The sequence below is a fragment of the Pan paniscus genome, chromosome 15, assembly GCF_029289425.2.
Source record: "Pan paniscus chromosome 15, NHGRI_mPanPan1-v2.0_pri, whole genome shotgun sequence".
Lineage (NCBI taxonomy): Eukaryota > Metazoa > Chordata > Mammalia > Primates > Hominidae > Pan > Pan paniscus.
Window position 1 is genome coordinate 53,605,853 of NC_073264.2, and position 23,458 is coordinate 53,629,310.

Sequence of the window (23,458 nt, forward strand, 5' to 3'; positions counted from 1 at the left end):
CAGCCTGGACGCTGTCTCTACTAAAAATACAAAAACTAGCCAAGCACGGTGGTGCACACCTGTAATCCTAGCTACTCGGGAGGCTGAGGCAGGAGAATCACTTGAACCCAGGAGGCGGAGGTTGCAGTGAGCTGAGATCATGCCATTGCACTCCAGCCTGGGCGACAAGAGTGAAACTCCATCTCAAAAAAAAAAAAAAAAATTACAGATCATAGTGTCTACAGACTTAATTATCCCCTCACTCAGTAATAATCAAAAGTTAGATCAAATGTGGTTGGGAAATAAAAGGAATGGGGACAGACAGAACAGCGTGTGGAGGCTCGCCTCATGAACTTTTGCTCCAAAACTGCAGCAATACATTAGGAAAGCCAAAAGAAACCACAGACCCTCTGAAGGAAGTGATTGCAACTGCAGGACCTGGGAGACACCCCAAATACTGTGAGTGCTCAAACTGTGGAAGTGGGAAAGGCAGATCGTCCACCCCTGAACACACACCCCCCCACCGGGGAACCTAAAGGTCTAGATTACGGGAGAAGATTCTGACCTTATCTGGAGCTTAGTCAATTTAGAGAGCTGAGCGAAAGCGAAATACACGGGTAAAGGAAGCGCAGGAAAATCCCTGTGGACTAGCTGGGTCCCCTACCAAGCCATTTGTGCCTCACCTCACAAGGGGTCCTTGAGGAGGGCTACCAGAGGCACTCAGAGAAGGCCACAGGGAAAAGGAAACCTCCCCCTGAAATTTGTAACAATTTGAACCAATCGAAGAGTCTCCTGGCCAGAACTCGGGGGAGGGCATGAATCCAGCATGCAGACTCCACAGGCTGGGGAAGAAAGAAAGCCCTACTTATTTTTGCAGCTGGGAGGCAGGTAGCCTGGGGCAGGTTCTCAGCCCTGTTCACCCACTGCCTGGAAACAGACTTGGTGCTGTTGAGTGGGGGCACAGTGGAAGTGAGACTGGCCCTTTGGGTTGTGTGGGAGCTGGGTGAGGCCTGTGACTGCCGGCTTTCCTCCACTTCCCTGACAACCTGCATGACACAGCAAAGACAGCCATAATCCTCTTAGGAACATAACTCCATTGACCTGGGACCCTCACCCTCATCCCCCACAGCAGACGCAGCAAGACCTGCCCAAGTAGAGTCTGAGCTCAGACACACCTAGCCCTGCCCCCATCTAATGGTCCTTCACTACCCACCCTGGTAACTGAAGACAAAGGGCATATACGCTTGGGAGTTATAGGGTCCTGCCTACTGCCTGTTCCCCCCAATACTGATGCACTTTCAAGCCAATGCTCTCTTGAAAGTGCCACCTCCCAGCAGGAGGTAAACCAGCACAAAAATAGTGCATTAATCAACCAAAGCTAAGGACCCTCACAGAGTCCATTTAGCCCTTCTGCCACCTCCGCTAGAACAGGTGCCAGTATCCATGGCTGAGAGACCCACAGATGGTTGACACCACAGGACTCTGTGTAGACAACCCCAAGTACCAGCCTGGAGCCTGGTAGACTTGCTGGGTGGCTAGATCCAGAAGGGGGATAACAATCACTACAGCTCGGCTCTCAGGAAGCCACATCCCTAGGAAAAGGGAAAGAGTACTACATCAAGGGAACACTCTGTGGGACAAAAGGAACTGAACAACAGCCTTGAGCCCTAGACCTTCCCTCTGACAGAGCCTACCCAAATGAGAAGGAACCAGAAAACCAACTCTGGTAATATGACAAAGCAAGATTCTTTAACTCACCCCCCCAAAAAAAATCACACTCGCTCTCCAGCAATGGATCCAAACCAAGAAGAAATCCCTGATCTACCTGAAAAAGAATTCAGAAGGTTAGTTATTAAGCTAATCAGGGAGGTGCCAGAGAAAGGCAAAGCCCAATGTAAGGAAACTGAAAAAAAATTATGCAAGAAGTAAAGGGAGAAATATTCAATGAAATAGATAGCATAAATAAAAATCAATCAAACCCTCAGGAAACAATAGACGCACTTATAGAAATGCAAAATGCTCTGGAAAGTCTCAGCAATAGAATCAAACAAGCAGAAGAAAGAATTTCAGAGCTTGAAGACAAGGTTTTTGAATTAACCCAATGCAACAAAGACAAAGAAAAAAATAAGAAAATATGAACAAAGCCTCCAAGAATTTGTGATTATGTTAAACAACCAAACCTGAATAATCAGTGTTCTTAAGAAGAGAAATCTATTTGGAAAATATATTTGGGGGAATAACCAAGGAAAACTTCCCCAGCCTTGCTAGAGAACTAGGCATCCAAGTACAAGAAGCCCAAAGAAACCTGGGAAATTAATCACAAGAAGATCAATGCCTAGGCACATTGTCATCAGGTTACCTAAAGTTAAGACAAAGGAAAGAATCTTAAGAGCAGTGAGGCAAAAACACCAGGTAACATATAAAGGAAAACCTATCAGACTAACAGCAGATTTCTCAGCAGAAACTCTACAAGCTAGAAAGGATTGGGGCCCTATCTTCAGCCTCTTCAAACAAAACAATTATCAGCCAAGAATTCTGTACCCAGCAAAACTAAGCTTCCTAAGTGGAGGAAAGATACAGTATTTTTCAGACAAACAAATGCTGACAGAATTCGCCACTACAAAGCCAGCGCTACAAGAACTGCTAAAAGGAGCTCTAGATCTTGAAACAAATCCTGGAAACACATCAAAAAAGAACCTCTTTAAAGCATAAATCTCACAGGACCTACAAAACAGATACAATTTTTTTTAAATGGTATACAGGCAACAAATAGCATGATGAATGGAATGGTATCTCACATCTCAATACTAACATTGAATGTAAATGGCCTAAATGCTCCACTTAAGACACAGAATTGCAAAATGGATAAGAATTCACCAACCAACTATCTGCTACCTTCAAGAGACACACCTAACACATAAAGACTCACATAAACTTAAGGTAAAGGGGTGGAAAAAGACATTCCATGCAAATGGACACCAAAAGCGAGCAGGGGTAGCTATTCTTGTATCAGACAAAACAAACTTTAAAGCAACAGCAGTTATAAAAAAGACAAAGGGCATCATTATATAATGATAAAAGGCCTTGTCCAACAGGAAAATATCACAATCCTAAATATATATGCACCTAACATTGGAGCGCCTAAATTTATAAAATAATTACTAATAGACCTATGAAATGAGATAGACAGCAACATCATAATAGTGGGAGACTTCAATACTCCACTGACAGCACTAGACAGGTCATCAAGACAGAAGGTCAACAAAGAAACAATGGCTTTAAACTATACCCTGGTACAAATGGACTTAACAGGTATTTACAGAACATTCTACCCAACAACCACAGAATATACATTCTATTCAACAGCGCATGGAACTTTCTCCAAGATAGACCATATGATAGAGGCCACAAAATGAGCCTCAATAAATTCAAGAAAATTGAAATTATATCAAGTACTCTCTCAGACCACAGTGGAATAAAACTGGAAATCAACTTCAAAAGGAACCTTCAAAACCATGCAAATACATGGAAATTAAATAACTTGCTCCTGAATGATCGTTGGGTCAAAAATGAAATCATGATGGAAATTTAAAAATTCTCCAAACTGAATGACAATAGTGACACAACCTATCAAAACCTCTGGGATATAGCAAAGGCAGTGCTAAGAGGAAAGTTCATAGCGCTAACTGCTTACATCAAAGTCTGAAAGAGCACAAACAGACAATCTAAGGTCACACCTCTAGGAACTAGAGAAACAAGAACAAACCAAATCCGAACCCAGCAGAAGAAAGGAAGTAACCAAGATCAGGGCAGAACTAAATGAAATTGAAACAACAAAAAATACAAAAGATAAATGAAACAAAAAGCTGGTTCTTTGCAAAGAAAAATAAAACTGATAGATCATTAGCAAGATTAACCAAGAAAAGAAAAGAGGAAATCCAAATAAGCTCTATTAAAAACGAAATGGGAGATATCACACTGACACCACAGAAATACAAAAGATCATTCAGAACACCTTTGTGCACATAAACTGGAAAACCTAGAGGAGATGGATAAATTCCTGGAAAGATACAACCTTCTTAGCTTAAATTAGGAAGAATTAGCTACTCTGAACAGTGCAATAACAACCAGTGAGATTGAAACGGTAATAAAATTACCAACAAAAAAAAAGTCCAGGACCAGGCAGATTCACAGCAGAATCCTACCAGACATTCAAAGAAGAATTGGTACCAATCCTATTGACACTATTCCACAAGATAGAGAAAAAGGGAACCCTCGCTAAATCATTCTATGACACCAGTATCACCCTAATACCAAAACCAGGAAAAGACATAACCAAAAAAGAAAACTACAGACCAATATCCCTGATGAACATAGATGCTATAATCCTCAACAAAACACTAGCTAACTGAATCCAACAACATATCAAAAAGATAGTCCACCATGATCAAGTGGGTTTCATACCAGGGATGCAGGGATGATTAAAATACACAAGTCAATAAATGCGATACACCACATACACGGAATCAAAAACAAAAATCACATGATCATCTCAATAGATGCAGAAAAAGCATTCGATAAAATCCAGCATTCCTTTATGATTAAAACTCTCAGCAAAACTGGCATACAAGAAACATACCTCAATGTAATAAAAGCCATCTATGACAAACCCACAGCCAACATAATACTGCATGGGGAAAAGTTGAAAGTATTCCTTCTGAGAACTGGAACAAGACAAGGATGCCCACTCTCACCATTCCTCTTCAACACAGTACTGAAAGTCCTAGCCAGAGCAATGAGACAAGAGAAAGAAATAAAGGCATCCAAACTGGTAAAGAGGAAGTCAAACTGTTGCTGTTTGCTGATGATATGATTGTTTATCTAGAAAACCCTAAAGACTCATCCAGAAAGTTCCTAGAAGGGATAAAAGAATTCAGCAAAGTACCCAGATACAGAATCAATGTACACAAATCAATAGCTCTTCTATACACCAACAGCAACCAAGCTGAGAATCAAGTCTAGAATTCAACCCCTTTTACAATAGCTGCAAAAAATAAAATAAAATAAAAATACTTAGGAATATACCTAACCAAGGAGGTGAAAGACCTCTACAGGGAAAACTACAAAACACTGCTGAAAGAAATCGTGGATGACACAAACAAATGGAAACACATCTCATGTTCATGGATGGGTAGAATCAGTATTGTGAAAATGACCATACTGCCAAAAGCAATCTACAAATTCAACACAATTCCCATCAAAATACCACCATCATTCTTCACAGAACTAGAAAAAACAATCCTAAAATTCACATGGATCCAAAAAAGAGCCCACATACCCAAAGTAAGACTGAGCAAAAAGAACACATCTGGAGGCATCACATTACCTGTTTGAAACTATAAGGCCAGAGTCACCAAAACAGTGTGGTACTGGCATAAAAATTGGCACATAGACCAATGGAACAGAATAGAAAACTCAGAAATAAACCCTAATACTTACAGCCAACTGATCTTCAACAAAGCAAACAAAAATATAAAGTGGGGAAAGACACCCTATTCAACAAATGGTGCTGAGATAATTGGCAAGCCACATGTAGGAGAATGAAACTGGATCCTCATCTCTCACCTTATACAAAATCAACTCAAGATGGAGCAAAGACTTAAATCTAAGACCTGAAACTATAAAAATTCTATAATAAAAAGAAGACAGCATTGGAAAAACGCTTCTAGACATTGGCTTAGGCAAGAATTTCATGACCAAGGACCCAAAAGCAAACGCAATAAAAACAAAGATAAATAGCTGAGACTTAATGAAACTAAAGAGCTTTTGCACAGCAAAAGGAACAGTCCGGCAGAGTAAACAGACAACTCACAGAATGGAGAAAATCTTCACAATCTATACGTCTGGCAAAAAACTAATATCCAGAATCTACAATGAACTCAAACAAATTAGCAAGAAAAAAACAAACAATCCCATCAAAAAGTGGGCTAAGGACATGAATAGAGACAATTACAAAAGAAGATATACAAATGGCTAATAAACATGAAAAAATGCTCAACAACACCAATGATCAGGGAAATGCAATTCAAAAACACAATGAGATACCACCTTACTCCTGCAAGAATGGCCATAATCAAAAAAATAAAAAAATAATAGATGTTGGCGTGGATGTGGTGAACAGGGAACTCTTCTACTCTGCTGGTGGGAATGTAAACTAGTACAACCACTGTGGAAAACAGTGTGGAGATTCCTGAAAGAACTAAAAGGAACTTGATCCAGCAATCCCACTACTGGTTACCCAAAGGAAAATAAGTCACTATATGAAAAAGATACTTGCACACGTTTATAGCAGCACAATTTGCAATTGCAAAAACATGGAACCAACCCAAATGCTCATCAATCAACGAGTGGACAAAGACACTGTGGTGTGTGTATATATATATATATATATAATGGAATACTACTCAGCCATAAAAAGGAATGAATTAATGGCATTTGCAGTGACCAGGATGAGACTGAAGACTATTATTCTAACTCAGGAATGAAAAACCAACCATCACATGTTCTCACTCATATTTGGGAGCTAAGCTATGAGGATGCAAGGGCATAAGAAAGACAAAATGGACTGTGGGGACTCAAGGGGAAAGGGTGGGAATAGGGTAAGGAATAAAAGGCCACAAATTGGGTGCAGCACAGTATATGCTGCTCAGGTGATGAGTGCACCAATATCTCACAAATCACCACCAAAGAACTTACTCATGTAACCAAACACCACCTGTTCCCCAATAACCTATGGAAATAAAAAACAATTTAAAAAAAGGAATGGTACACTTAGGGTTGAGCGTCTAGAATCAATTTCTTGAGTTTTCAAAAGCTTCAATGTATAAATAAGTTGTACATCAGTACATAGTTTCCATTAAATGAAACAAAATTTATGAAACTCTATTATTCATTTATCCAACAATTATTGAAAACCAGATATTCTGCAATGTAAGGCAATATGCCAAGCCCAGTAAGCTGATATAAGGCACACTACCTAACCATAAGGAACTTACATCAAGCACACCTAATCCATTATTACCTCTCTTACTAACAGGCCTCCCTCATTTTCCCCTATGTCTTTGCTGAGATGGTAGCACAGATATTTTCAGTTAAAGTCCATTCCTTGGATCTTTATTTGCCCACTATTAAATGAGGTTTCACAGGATGGTTAACATAAAAAGATCCTGGATATTAAAAAGCATTCCATCCATGAGGAGTAAACTATATAGTTTCAAGGACACAGGGATTTTTGATCTCTCATTAGACCATGAGACTGGGTCTTGAATCTGCCAAATTTTTATTTCCAGTATTTAACTGGAGTAACTGGACAGAGTAGGCACTCATAAATGCTTGCTGAATGACTGACTTAAACCAAAAAGGTTGTTGTATTAACTGTAGTCACAAGTACTTAATACATAGGCTTTCTACTTTCTACTAAAGACAGTTCTATGAAGACAAATCAAAGTGAATGCTCCTAAGCACTCTTGAAACTCTTGGTTCATTAACTTAACCCTGGAGACACAAACATAGTAACTGAAATTTTATGTGGTTTTCTATATTTTTTGCATGACATAGTTTTACAAATAGCTACAGCTTAGAATCAGAATAATAAGCATGCATAGCACAGTACACTACCTTTCAGTTTAACTGCCACATCAATATAGGATTGCAAAAATGCCATGGATACTGCTTGCCCTATATGAAAATTAAAAATTCAACAGATATTACATGTGTATCTCCAAAGCATCCACACTGATATGTAACAAATATACAGATTTATGAGGTTTCCCAAAATTATTGTTAATCAGAAATATTCTACTATACATTTCTCAACACAGTCCAACCACTTAAGAGAGTTTCAAATGCAACTGATTTTCCGCACTTGTACTGCAAGGAATATAGCTAAATGGCTATGATTTGAAGATAAAAGCAATATACTTACTATAAATCTATAATAACTGTTAATATGTTAAAAATCATTAGCGTGAGTCACAATTTTTCAAAATTAATGAACATCTAGTTTAATCATTCACCTTTAATTTGTAAATCAGATATAAATCAATTGCACAATCCCAGAATCAGAAGTAAATGCTTCAATGCACACAGTCTACTTGAGACATACGAAAGCAATTTCATTTTACAACATGCAATACATGGAATGCCAAAAATTAAATCTGGGTTTTTAAATGTCCTAATATGTAACAGTCTCCTCTAAAGGCTCATACTCACAACCAGCATAGAAGAGTACTATGCTGTCAGAAGCCATCACTGTTGCATTAAATGTTTCTTCTGTTAGTTCCACTGTAAGTTCCAAAGGTAATTTTCTCTTCCTATCTCTGAAAACAGTTTCTGCCACTTCATCATCCTGAACATCTAAAATGTTGGAAAAGAAATTAATTTAAATATTGATGTATAATGAAAACTATTTAAGCTCTTCTCATAGGAAGCATATAAGAATTCAGTACTTTATACAAACTTTTGAATTCATCCTATCTTAATAGTTAGGATGCATGATATTTAGAAAACTTTCCAGTTGCTTAACTGACTCTGAGATGCTTCCTGACCTAGAAGTTGGGAAGTTTTAGTCAATTTCAAAATTAAAATTTGTTCTACAAAGAATATTAATAGTGCCATTTTGTTTATTTTGCCTCTACTATATGCCAAGCATTATGACAGGCACTAGGAAAACTGGTAAACAAAACAGACATAGTCCTGACCACATGGAACTTCTATCTATGGAAAAGTCAGATAAACTGATCACTGAATAAATATATAATTATAAATTATGATCAATTTATGAAGAAAGGTAAAGGATACACTGAGAGATTATAACAGGGCTATTTAGATTGGGAAGCCCAAAGTCTGCCAGGTAGAGAATCAAGAAAAGAATGTTTTAGACAAAGAGAATAACATATACGAAAGCTCTGAGACATAAAAGAGTTGAGCACATACAAGGCTGAGGGAAGGCAAATTTGACTAAGACAAGATGGGGCTGAAGGAATAAACAGCATGAGAAAACTCTAAACTAGGCAGTGGCTAGATCATAAGAGGTCACATGAGCCAAGAAGTCTGGATTTTATCCAAAAAGCCTCAAGTTATGAGTGGATTCTGAATATGTGAAACCCTTCCTTTAGATAGACCAATCAACAGACTGATAGATTCATCCATCCATCCATCCATCCATCCATCCATGTATCTTCAAAACTACATTTGGATTCATAAATATTCTGTTGGAAGTTTGTAGAGATTGTACGGTAACACAGATGGAGCATATAACTTGATTAAAGGATAAAGCTTCTTTATGAACATGAAAACATGAACATGAAAAGGAAAAGAAAACTCAGGTAGGCAGAGAAGAAAGGCAGTGGTGGCATAAAGAGCAAAGAGAACGGCATGAGCAAAGGCACAGTGGCATGTAAGAGCATGGTGCAATCAGAAGTTCAAACACTGACTGGATATACGATGGTATTAAGAATTGTTAATTTTTTAGATGTAATAATAATATTAATTATGTTAATGTTAAAAAGGAAAATCCTTATATTTCTGAAACCCAGGGAAATACTTATAGATGAAATTACATGTTTTGGATTTGCTACAAAACAATAAGAGGTGGAGGGTGATTGGAGCAGGATGAGCCATGGTTTGATAATGGCTGGGGCCAAGTAATGGATAACAAGAATTTGTTCTATTATTCTATCTCCGTATGTTCATAATTCTCTGTAACAACACATTAAAAAGAAAGAAGGGAGAGAGAAGACAATACATTCATAGAACTAAAGTATTGTTTTATACATAATTTCTAATACAGTCACGTACCACATAATGATATTTCAGTCAACAATGGACAACATATACAACTGTAGTCCCTTAAGATTATAATAGAGCTGAGAAATTCCTATCATCTGGTGATGTAGTGGCCATTGTAACATCGTAGCACAACACATTACTCACATGTTTGTGGTGATGCTGGTGTAAACAAACCTACTGTGAGTCATATAGCACATAAGGCCAGGCACAGTGGCTCACACGTGTAATCCCAGCACTTTGGGGGGCCGAGGTGGACGGATCACTTGAGGTCAGGAGTTCGAGGCCAGCCTGGCCAATATGGTGAAACCCTGTCTCTACTAAAAATACAAAAAATTAGCCGGGCATGGTGGCGCATGCTTGTAATCCCAGCTACTTGGGAGGCTGAGGCAGAAGAATCACTTGAACCCAGGAGGAGGAGGTTGCAGTGAGCCGAGATTGTACCGCTGCACTCCAGCCTGGGCGACAAAAGTGAAACTGTCTCCAAAAAAAAGAAAAAAGTACAGAACATATAATTATGTACAGTAAATAATACTTGATAATGATAATAAAGGACTAGATTATTGGTTTATATATTTACTATACTCTTATCATTAGAGTGTACTCCTTTCACTTATAAAATAAAAAGTTCACTGTAAAACAGCCTCAGGTAGGTCTTCAGGAGGTGTTCTAAAAGAAGGCACTATTATCATAGGAAATGACAGCTCCATGCTTGTTACTGTCCCTGAAGACCTTCCAAAGGGACAAGATGTGGAAGTGGAAGAGAGTAATATGGATGATCTTGACCCTGTACAAGCCTAGGCTAATGTGTGTGTTTGTGTTTTCGTTTTTAGAGAAAAGTTTAAAACGTAAAACATAAAAGTTTTAAATGGAAAAAAGCTTATAGAATAAGGATATAAAAAAGAAAATATTTTTGTACAGCTGTATGATGTGTTTGTGCTTTAAGTTTAATGTTATCACAAAACAGTCAAAATGTTTTTAAAAATTGTAAAAATGTATAAAGTGAAAAAGTTACAGTAAGCTAAGACAAATTATTGAAAAAAAATTTATAAATTTAGTACAGCCTAAGTGTACAGTATTTATAAATCTACAATAATGTAATGTTCTAGGCCTTTACACTCACTCACTGACTCACCCAGAGCAACTTCCGGTCCTGCAAGCTCCATACATGGTATGTACCCTATACAAGTGTACCATTTTTTATCTTTTATACCATGTTTTTATTGTACCTCTTCTGTGTTTACACATTTAGATACATAAATATCTACCATTGTGTTATAGGTACCTACAGTATTCAGTACAGTAACAAGCTGTATAGGTTTGTGGCCTAGGAGCAATAGGATGTATCATACACCCTAGGTGTGTAATAGGCTACACCATGTAGGTTTGTGTAAGTGAACTTTATGATGTTTGCTCAATGAAATCACCTAATGATGCATTTCTCAGAAACTATCCTCATCGTTAGGAGACACACGACCATACAATAAATTAAAATTCTAGATCTGGATTTCACTACAACCTCAGCCATTTTCTATACGACTCTAGTCAATCGCATAACTCTCTGGGCCTCAATGTTCAACTCTTGTGAAGCATGAGAGTTGCACTATGTAACTTAAAGGTACTTTTAAGCACCAAATTCCATGACACTAAAAAATTACATTCTCAATACCAAACTTAGTAAAGACCTATTTTCTTATTTACTGTATTTTTTTATTATTCATATATTTTCATTTTCCTGTCAGTCTTCTGTTTCTTTTTCCTCCTTTCCCTCTTTTCTTATATTCTAATAAGCTACCATCACTTGTAAATTTAGTCACTCCTCAGCTCTACCTTCAACCTATTCATTAATAACATACACACTATTTTCAGTCACACATGCTGCTTTTTTTTTTTTTTTTTTTGAGACAGAGTCTCACTCTGTTGCCCAGGTTGGAGTGCACTGGCAAGATCTCAGCTCACTGCAACCTCCAACTCCTGGGCTCAAGTAATCCTCCCACCTCAGCCTCCCAAGGAGCTGGGATTACAGGCACATACCACCATCTTGGCTAATTTTTGTATTTTTTGTAGTGATGGGGTTTTGTCATGTTGCCCAGGCTGGAACACACGCTTCTTTTCATTTTTCAGATTGCCCTTCTGTGGAATCTAGTCTTTTTCATTCTGATTCCATTTTGCTGATTTTCTCTGGGGTGCACCTGTCTCTGATTTACATTCTCAGATGGTAATAAATTCTTTCCTAACCCTTATCTAGTTTTCCTTTGTAAACGGGAGTGATACAGAGGGAGGGGGAAGAATTAGATACAGGCACAACACCATACAACATTCTGGGCCAGTATGGATTACTGATAATAGGAAGTTAAGATGAAAAATAAACAAAAAAGGCAAAGCTGCAAAAGAAATACTAGAAACAGGCTGGAGGTTATTGAATGTTTCGAACACAAAGAAATGATAAATGTTTGAAATGATGGATACACTAAATACCCTGACCTGATCACCATAGATTATATGTATTGAAACATCACTATGTACCCCACAAATAGGTACAATTATTATTGGTCAATTAAAAAAATGGAAATAAAAACCAGAAAGAGAAGGCAGCATCAGAGGGTAAGTAAGGCCACAGAGTCAGGAAACAATATAGAGGCTGTGGCCACAAAGAAATCTTCAAACAGGCGACTCCCACTGAAGACAGGAATCAAATAAACTGAGACTAGGGACAAGTCCTCTAACTCTGAAGGTTCAAATATAGGAACCATTACAGGAATAAGCAGGAAACAAGAGACCAGAACACAGGTCTGCTTATGTAATGACAAGCCCACTGAGAACTCCAGAGAGGAACACAAGCAATTCTAACCCCTGCATATCGGAAAAGAACCAGAGCTCTGCTCAAACCAAGAAACTGGTCACTGGTAAGAGTGAAAGCTCTTATTAAATTTATAATATAGATTTTGATCACAATGCATGGACCTCATGAAAATGATATGTAAATTGCTTCCTTCTTGGAGCTCATAATGGTACTATATAAAACATTCAAGTATTTACTATATATGTTACACAAAAATGAACAAGACATAATCCTTGATTTAGAAATATTTACAGACTAGCAGAGAAGAGAAAAAAGCAAATGAATAATTACAGAAGAGGATTAATGTTATGAAAGATGTATCAGAAATAATTATTTCACTATTGCCCAACTGTTACACTTAAAAAATATCAAAATTTAGGCCACTAGATTATTTTAGCGAAGTATTCTTGACTGTCACTAATAGTAAGATTTTATTTCAGGATGCTTAAGTTCTAGCCCAGTCCCTACCACCTGCCACTTGTGGGACTTTGGGCAGATCACTGAACTCAGGAAATGCAGACTCTTCATGTATAAAATGAAAGTGGTATCAGCTAACTCAGAGAATAATAATCAAAGTAAATAATATGTGGGAAAAAGAGTTAAAAACTATACAATACTTCATAAATGTAAGCAATACATTTTTTAAAAACTGAAATAACTGTTTAAAAGAAGTGTTAAAATGTTACTGAAATTTACTTCTTATACCATTAACTGGATTTATTTACAAGTACAAATATAACAATATTTATTAGAACTCCATTTCCTAATAAAAATAGTAACAATGAATTATCATGTTGTAGTTTCTAAGTAGAGTTTTTAAACATGGACTAGTCCAGAATGGCTGAAAGAACTGATATGGAAGATGAAGGCACAGATGTGGGAAGTTTGAAGCCTGATATGTAACAGTAAATGTTAATACATTAAACAAAATATAGCATCCTTACATCTTTTCAACAAATCAACTTGATAAAATGTGGTTCCAAATAAATTCCGCCAGGTTTCTTTACAGAGTCTTGAATCTGAATACATTCTTGGAGAAAGTTAATCCATTGGAAATTTCACTGACTTTATGGGTGCTGGGCAGGATGGGGAAGGGGTGAGAATCATAACACATTACCTATATCTGGACCTTCCATGTCATTGTCTTCATCTTCTTGTATTTCCTCAATGTGCATATTATTTTCCACATGAGATATTATTAAATCAACATCATGTAATACCAAAAATTCCACTGGAACTCCCTAGAAATACATTAATTTTTTAAAAATGAATATAGCAAAGTATTTTGACATAAAAATGTTTTACTTGGGCCAGGTATGGTGGCTCACACCTGTAATCCCAGCACTTTGGGAGGTCGAGGCAGGCAGATCATCTGAGGTCAGTAGTTCAAGACCAGCCTGGCCAACATGGTGAAACTTTCTCTACTAAAAATACAAAAATTAGACTGGCGTGGTGGCGCACGCCTGTAATCCCAGCTACTTGGGAGGCTGAAACAGAAGAATCATCTGAACCCAGGAGGCAGAGGTTGCAGTGAGGCAAGATTGCACCACCACACTCCAGCCTGGGCAACAAGGCAAGACTCTGAAAAAAAAAAACAAAAAAAAAAACAAGTTTTACTTGTTTGACACTAAAATAAAACTAAGCCTTTGAACTTCAATTCTAAAATTTAGCAAAACGAAAAAGGAAATTAACTCCAAAATTACTGTGAAAAGAAAAGCATCCAAAGCATACCTTCTATAAAGACAATGTGTACACTGAAAAAGGTGGCAAAAAAGGTGCTGAAAGCCTCACTTGCTTCTTGTCACAACCACATTATACTGAAGTCTGTAAAGCATTTCACATGTAATACCAAGTTCTACCTCTTTATAAAATGGAAATATATACAATTTTACTGCAAATAGAGTAAATCAAAATTGATTATTCTGACATTCCACAGAAATATTCAAAACAATACTTCATCTAAATTAATTCCACTAATAAGTTCAATTTCCTGTTTAGCTATAAACAACACTAAATTACTATGTGCTCCCAGTTATTTTAAGAATACCAAATTCTATTGAGATCAATATTACTTAATTAATATTAAAAAATATTACTTAAGATTTATTTCACTATTGCCCAACTGTTACACTTTTAAAATATGAAATTTTAGGCCACTAGATTATTTTAGCAAAGTGTTCTTGACTGTAACTCTATATTGGAATAAAGCTATGAGATCTAAGTATGTTTGTTCTTTGCTATCACATATCTTCATTTTTTTAACATTATATTCAAAACAAGCAATTTTAATTTCTACAGAAATATAATAAACTTAAAAAGTAGAGGAATCAAAATCAAACTTAATTTGTTCCAAATATTCACAGAAATTTTTGTAGTAAACCTTTTAATTAAAGTATAACATTAACACAGAAAAGAACAAAAATTTTAAGTATAGAGTTTGATGGATTTTTACAAAGTGGACACACTTGTATAACCACCATACAGATTAAGATACAGAACATCATCAGCACAACCAGTGGCCATCTTCTTGCTCTTCCTGTCATTAACATCCCCCAAAAGTAATCACTATTCTGTCTTTCATCACTGCTATGGTTTGAATTCTGTTTTATCTTGTTTATTTTTTTGAGACAGGGTCTGTCTCTGTCACCCAGGGTGGACGTGCAGCGGCACAATCATGGCTCACTGCAGCTCAAACATCTGGGGCTCAAGTGATTCTCCCACCTCAGCCTCCTGAGTAACTGGGACTATAGGCATGCACCACCACACCCAGCCAATTTTTTGTAGAGATGGGATCTTCCGATGTTGCCTAGGCTGGTCTTGCACTCCTGGGCTCAAGCGATCCACCTGCCTCAGCCTCCCAAAGTGCTAGATTACAGGCACGAGCCACCATGCCCGGCCCAATATTATTTTAAACAAAAAGCAGAATATATAGCATAATTCTGATTTTGATTTAAAAAAATACATATACATATGTGAACATAGGATAAAAACCAGACTGACACATGATAAAAACATCAAAACGTTAACAGCAATTTTCTTTGAATAGGAGCAATTTATAATTTACAGATTTTTCTATAATAAAAATATATTAAAGACCACATATATTAGCTTTCTTTAAATAAACAGATATTGTAGAACAATACATAAAACAACTAACCTCTTCTGCTCTTTTGAAGACCACATTAGCATCTTGAGGAATGTTCACTTCCAAAGAGTCCCTTTTTCAAAATGGAAATAAATGTTTTATGTTGCTAATCTGAAGAATAATAGTCACCCAGGACTTCAATAGAAAATAGAACTACATTCTTATACTAAAAATTATGAAAAAATATTACAATTTAGTGACTGAAAAATTTTACACATAAACATAGACCAGATTTTCTAGTCTCCATCTTAATCTCCATCTTCATTTAGCAAGGTTTAAAATTCTAAGTTTTAATCAACCTTAAATGAATGTACACATTTTAGCTCAGCAACTAGTTCTAACTATATTGGAATCTATTAGAGATTTGAGTTTATTTATAAGTGATTAAATTACCATATTTTAAAACGTGGAAACTATTAGCGTTTTGCTAAATATAGTAAATATTCGATGTTTAAGATACCTTAACAAGAGTAGAACTCCTGCTTTTCCCAGAAGACGCCAAGCAACCCATTCTGCAGTTCTTCTATCAGCTTCATAAGTAGCCTGTTGGCTAACAATAAAAACTAGTGGTAAGCCCAGTTGGAGATGGACAGTTGAAACTTGTTGAGGATCTTCAGCAACTTCAGTCTTCATTGAAAAAAAAAAAAAAAAAGTGTGATAACAATATTCCAACATTTGGATTTAAATTCTCCTAATTCTTATTAATAAAGTCATGAGTAAAAAAAAGTGTAAAATAATCCAACAGTAACAGAAACGATCTCTTAATTTCCTGAATTTAATGCTCCCAATGCACCTATATAGTTTTGTTTGTTTGTTTTTTGAGACAGAATCTTGCTCGCTCATCAGGCTGGAGTGGAATGGCACAATCACAGCTCATTGTAGCCTTAGCCTTCTGGGCTCAAACAATCCTCCCACCTCAGCCTCCCGAGTAGCTGGGACCACAGGTGCACACCACCATGCCTGGCCTTTTTTTTTTTTTTTTTTTTTTAAATTTTTTGTAGAGATGAGGTCTCCCTATGTTGCCCAGGCTGGTCTTGAACTCCTGGGCTCAAGTGATCCTCCCACCTTGGCCTTCCAAAGTGATGGGATTACAGGCATGAGCCGTCGTGCCTGGCCCCCTATAAGTTTAGGCATTATAAAACTAACAGATTTTATAAGAAGTTAAACCAAAAATTACAATCATAAAGAATAAACATATTATAAATAAAAACAATAAATAAAACAGTGTGGGACTAATTGATATAGAAAAATATTTCAAGGGAAATAGAACAGATAACTAAGGAATACACTTTTTCATTAAGAATTTAACATATAATGACACATTACAAAACAATGAGGAATATCTGAGTTAAAGTAGCAAATTAAATACACACATCTAATTTCACTCCCTCCAGAACTCCCAGGAAAACTACAGCAGCGGGATTTTTAAAAGAGATAAACACATGGATGTGAAGAAGGGAAGAGAAAAGGTAGCACAATTTTAGAAGTCAGAATAATAACTGACTTAGGAGATCCTACAAAGCAAGAGCCTAAGCCATTAGAGAGAAAACTAAGTTTTAACTACAGAATCCTAAAATTGCTCAGGAACTGTCAGTGTTAGGCATGTCTGGACCTGGGAAGGAAATGTTGGAAGGGAAGTGACAGGAAGGCTCTAAAATAAGGAGGAATGTGTCAAAGCTTTTGAGAGGCAGTTAGATCCCTAGATTCCCCTCCCCAACTCTATGAGTTTAAACAACTGTCACTTCCCTACACCAGCAGAAATCTAGGAACAGTTGACAGTGTGGACACCATGCCGAAATCAGGGGGATTAAGTAACCAAATGTTGAGACGTTCCCCTCACCCCAGGTCCCTTTCCACTCAGTTCCCAGAATGCCAGCAGCTAGGCCTTTGTCCTCAATTGGAGTTTGTATCCTTTTTGGGGGACTAACCCCAAAAGCCTAAAGATACTGACATTGGGATTCGCCAAAAAGCAGGCCAGGCCCAGTTACTTTATAGAGCTCTAGGCTCGGCCCTGCTCACCTCTTCAGTCTGCTTACTGCCTAAGAGACACAGACTTCTGCCACTGCTACCCACACCTTCTCTATCTTCCACCATAGATGTCTCCCAGACAAGACTCAACCACACTCCTTGAATTCTCACACAGAGAATGTGTGAGAATCTGGAACAGTGTTGCCTGCCTCTGCCCCTCCTCCACACTCCTCTTTTGCTGCCACCCAGCACAGCTGGCTTCAGGGTCCATCTGAGCACTGCTTGGCGTTCCCAGGACATTTGAACTAGGCAGGGAGGTGGGGTGTCATGTGGCCAGGTGGCCAGAAGGCACTAAGAAATCCCATGGGATGGTCTGTGCAGATCAGACACTTACCAGTCAGGGGGCAGAAATGTCAAGGGCAGCTTACAATGGTGCCACCTTCTCACCATTCCCCCTTCCCAACCCTCCTCGGCCCAGTCAGCCAAAGAGAGTCAGTACTATTTTGGCCACATCTCTCAAGTCTCCCCCAACCCCAACTGCCTTGAAGTCTCTGCTTTTTGTCAGAGACTTGCAAAGACTGATGTTTTTGTTTTGTTTTCTCATCATTCCATTGTAATAGTAAGAAACTAAGAAGATTAATGAAAAGGTCAGGCACGATGGCTCACGCCTATAATCCCAGCACTTTGGGAGGCCAAGACAGAAGACCACTTGAGGTCAGGAGTTCAAGACCAGCCTGGGCTACAAAGTGTGACCCTGTCTCTATTTTTTTTTAAAGAAAAAATTAAATAAAATTTTAAAAAGAAGATTAGAGAAGAAATAAAATGTGAACACATGTCACTGTTCTATATATATATATATACACACACACACATATTTAAAAGTCACCAAGTCCCACCAATGTTAGAATTTCCAATCAGCTTCTAGTTTCAAATTCTAAATTGTGAATAGATATCCAAGGATTAACAAACACCTGAGGAAAGCCTCTAACATGAAAGACAGAGACTAGAACACATAGAAAAATAAATAACATAGAGAAAATATAGACTATATGGGAAGAAGAAAGGTTCAGAAACCACCATAGACAACCTCAAGGAGATGGGAAGACACTGGATCCATAAAGAATTGAAAAATAAAGTTAAATAAATCTCCCAGAAAGCACAACAGAAATAGATGGAAGATAGAGAAAAAAGGTAATAAAATTGAAGGACTAGTTCAAGAGGTCTAACATCTAAATAATGCAAGTCACAGAAAAAGAGAAGGGAGAATATAGAAGAAATCATCACTGAAATAAACACAAAATTTTCCCACAACTGAAGGACATGAGTTGTCAGATTGAAAGAGCCCACTGAATAACCAATAGAGTGGATAAAAGCAGATACAAAGGAAGATGCATTCTCCCAAACTTTCTAATAATTAAACTTCTTTTTTTTTTTTTTTTCAAGATAGAGTTTTGCTCTCTCACCCAGGCTGGAGTGCAGTGTCAGGATCTCAGCTCACTGTAACCTCTGTCTCCCAGCCTCAAGCAATCCTCCCACTTCAACCTCCACCAAATAGCTGGGACTACAGGCATGCATCACCACACCCAGCTAATTTTTATATATTTTGTAGAGATGGGGTCTCGCCATGTTGCCCAGGCTGGTCTCGAACTCCTGGACTCAGCCAATCCACCCACCTTGGCCTCCCAAACTGATTCCTATCACCAGGGGATAGGAACCTTGGGAGCTATCTTAGAAGTCTGTCTACCATAGGTAAGTATAGGATTCTCTTCGGCAATTTTTAGGAAAGATATATATATATATATATATATATATATATATATATATATTACTCAATAACTTGAGTTATTAAGTACTCTTAATACAGCCCCCAAGATTCCTACCCCCTAGTGAACAAATCTTGTATAATCCCCTCCCCTGAGTGTCAGTAGGACCCGTGGGTAGCCATTCCTTTGGTTACGTGACATTACATAGGAGTCTGTTGTAACACACTCAAGTAAGATTCTCCCACTGGCTTTGAAGGAGCAAGCTGCAATGTTGTGAGAGGGCCATGTGGCAAGGGCTTGAGAGCAGCCTGTAGGAAATGAGAACAACCCCTGTCCAACAGCCAGCAAGAAAACAGAAACCTGGGTCTTACAACCACAAACAACTAATTTCTGCCAAAAACCTAGATGAGTGAAATACCCTGAAGGAGTAAAAATGCCTGTTTTTTTTTTCCTTGTGTATTAGGAGAACTATTAGTAATTAGTAATTCGGTATTCTAAAGCAAAAAGGAGGAATAGTCAGTAAGGCTAGAAATCTGGCAAGGGGCCAGATCATTGAAAGCCATGAATATCCTGCCAAGAAAATGGGGCTTTATTGTGTAAGTAAAGTGAAGCCATTTATGAATTGCATGAACTCATGATCACATATATATTTTAAAAATATCACTCTGTCAGCTTTCAAATGAGATTTCAGATGTAAAATTACATGCAGGAAGATGTAGGAATTAAGAATGTTTTCCCAGATGTCTGCCATCAATGAATGGACAGTAAGATAACCAAAATAATAGAAAAAGAACCAGTGGTGGTGAAGGACAATACCTTAATGTCACATGTGTTGTGCTTAAGGAGGGATACATCTAATTAACAGTTAGACATATGGGTGGGAGCTCCAAATAAACATGTGACCTGAAAATTCAGATTTGAGAATCTGTGTAGTTAATGCCACAGAAACAAATGAGATCACTTGAGGGGTGTGCTTTGAGCAACTATCACTGTGTAGCAAAGTACCCTAAAACCTGGTACCTTAAAATGATAAGAATCATTTCTTTTGCTCAAATATGTGTAAGCTCATCTCTGCTTCATGTGGCATTAGTAGGCTATTTCAACTGGAGGCTGAAGATTCTACTTTACAGATGGCTCATACACATGGCTAATAAGCTGTTGCTGACTATTAGGAGCTCAGCCAGGGTTGTGGTCTAAGGGCCTTGATTCTCCTTTTTATGGGCTTCTCCTCAGGCTGCTTAGTCTAACAACAAGGTGGGGGTTTTCAAGAATGAGCAAATAAAGAGAGCAAGGCAGAGGCACATGACATTTTGTGAAACATAGCCATTAATGATATATGAAGTCATATATCATCACCTTAGCCTCATTCTGTCGGTCAAGACAGTTACAAAAGCCCAACCAGATTCAGGTAGAGAAGTCAGACTCCACCATCCCACAGGTACAGTGATAGGGTGACATGATAAGGGGAGCTTATGGGATGGGAGGTACTGTTGGACTTTGTGAGTCTTGGAGAAAGGAGTGAACCTCTTTTGCATGTGGGAGGGATTACTGCAGCGGTAGTCTGCCCCCTGGCTAAAACAACTCATATCACTTCCATGTGTAAAATACACACCTCTCTCCAAGACTCCTAAAGCCTTATCCCATCAAGCTTTGATTGAGTCCTGCACAAAGTTTAATACATCATCTACATTTAGTTCCAGGTGCAGGTAAGTCCTTTGCATACAGCTCCTTGAAAACTATTCCTCTCAATCTGAAGACCTGTGAACTAAAGAGACAGATCGGCCACCATGGTGGCTCACGCCTGTAATCCCAGCACTTTGGGAGGCTGAGGCAGGCGGATCACGAGGTCAGGAGATCGAGACCATCCTGGCTAACATGGTGAAACCCCATCTCTACTAAAAATGCAAAAAAATTAGCCGGGTGTGGTGGTGGGCACCTGTAGTTCCAGCTACTCGGGAGGCTGAGGCAGGAGAATGGCTTGAACCTGGGAGGTGGAGCTTGCAGTGAGCCGAGATCGCTCCGCTGCACTCCAGCCTGGGTGACAGCACGAGACTCCATCTCAAAAAAAAAAAAAAAGAGACAGATCATTTTCCCCAATACATACGCAACAGACAATGATGGGACAGGCATAGTATAACCACTATATACACTCCTAGTTGAAGCGGGGAAAAATGGAGGCACACGATAGTCACTGGTCTACAGCAAGTCTGAGGTCCATTCAGGCATATATTGCCAGTTCCTTGACTAGGGCTCAGTCCTGTTCCCTGAACTTGAGACTCTTGGTTACAAAGTCTGGGCCTAGGTCTGCCCTCCCACTCGTCTTTTTTTTTTTTTTTTTTAAAGCCTGTGATTGCAGCTGAGTAGATTTCTTAGCCTTTTCCTGCCCCTCAAAATTTGGAGGTATAAAGTACATATATCATTTTGTGCTATTTCTGTCTCTTACCATACAAGTTGGTATAATTCTTTTAAAATCTTGTGGGTTTCCTAATTATGATTTTTTTATGATTTTATGATTTTTTTTTTTTGAGACAGAGTCTCACTCTGTTGCCCGGCTGGAGTACAGTGGCATGATTACAGCTCACCACAGCCTTGACTTCCCCAGGCTCAGGTGATCCTCCCACCACCTCAGCCTCCCAAGTAGCTGGGACTACAGGTGCATACCATCATACCCAGATAATTTTTTATGTTTTTGTAGAGATGGGGGTCTTCGTATTTTGCTCAGGCTGGTCTCAAACTCCTGACCTCAAGCGATCCACCCACCTCAGCCTCCCAAAGTGCTGGGATTATAGGTGGGAACCACTGCACGCACCCTAATTATGAAGTTATAATCCATTCCATTTGACAAAAAACGAAATCACAAATGTCCTTGATAGGCAGAGAAAGTCATAGGGTAGTATCATAAATATTATAACTAAATAAAATATGTAATATAAATAGAAATTAGTATAAGAGTAGATATAGGCCGGGCGCGGTGGCTCACGCCTGTAATCCCAGCACTTTGGGAGGCCGAGGCGGGCGGATCATGAGGTCAGGAGATCGAGACCATCCTGGCTAACACGGTGAAACCCCGTCTCTACTAAAAATACAAAAAATTAGCCGGGCGTGGTAGCGGGCGCCTGTAGTCCCAGCTACTCAGGAGGCTGAGGCAGGAGAATGGCGTGAACCTGGGAGGCGGAGCTTGCAGTGAGCCGAGATCGCGCCACTGCACTCCAGCCTGGGCGACAGAGCGAGACTCCGTCTCAAAAAAAAAAAAAAAAAAAAGAGTAGATATAAAAGTGACAGAAACATTCTTGCATTGGGGTACAACTACCAATATTTTTCTACAATTCATGTATTACTATTAAATAACTAAAATTACTTAAAAATTAACTTTCAAAAATGATATAATAAACAGGATTATAAAAGACTATTATGAGCAATTATATGCCAATAAATTTGATGACTTAGAAGAAATAAATTCTTAGAGACATACAGCCTACCAAGACTGAATCATTAATAGAAAATCTGAACAGATCTAGAACTAGTAAGAAAATTAAATCAGTAATCAAAAACCTCCCAACAAAGAAAAGTCCAGGACCAGACGGCTTCAATGGAAAATCCAACTAAACATTTAAAGAAGTAATGCCAATCCTTCTTAACCTCTTCCAAAAATTCAAAGAGGTGAGAATATTTCCAAACTCATTTTATGAGGCCAGCATTATCCTGATACTAAAGTCAAAGATACTGCAAGAAAAGGAAACTACAGAGCAGTATGAGCAATATCCCTAATGAATATTAAGGCAAAAATCCTCAACAAAAACTACCAAACTGGGCTGGGAGCGGTGGCTCATGCCTATAATCCCAGCACTTTGGGAGGTGAGGCGGGCGGATTGCCTGAGCTCAGGAGTTCGAGACCAGCCTGGGAAACATGGTGAA

The 23,458-nt window shown here is 38.3% G+C and overlaps 1 protein-coding gene across 2 annotated transcripts in view; it reads right to left on the reverse strand.

Moving 5' to 3' along the window:
• TXNDC16 (thioredoxin domain containing 16) overlaps positions 1-23,458 on the reverse strand; it is a 122,416-nt gene that overhangs the window by 43,902 nt on the left and 55,056 nt on the right. For both annotated transcript variants that reach the window (XM_003831711.4, XM_034937557.3), the window contains 5 exons: positions 16,273-16,439; positions 15,825-15,885; positions 13,785-13,908; positions 8,251-8,394; positions 7,657-7,716 (listed from right to left, as the gene is read on the reverse strand). In XM_003831711.4, coding sequence (XP_003831759.1) covers positions 7,657-7,716; positions 8,251-8,394; positions 13,785-13,908; positions 15,825-15,885; positions 16,273-16,439 — 556 coding nt within the window. The remainder of the gene's footprint in view (positions 1-7,656; positions 7,717-8,250; positions 8,395-13,784; positions 13,909-15,824; positions 15,886-16,272; positions 16,440-23,458) is intronic.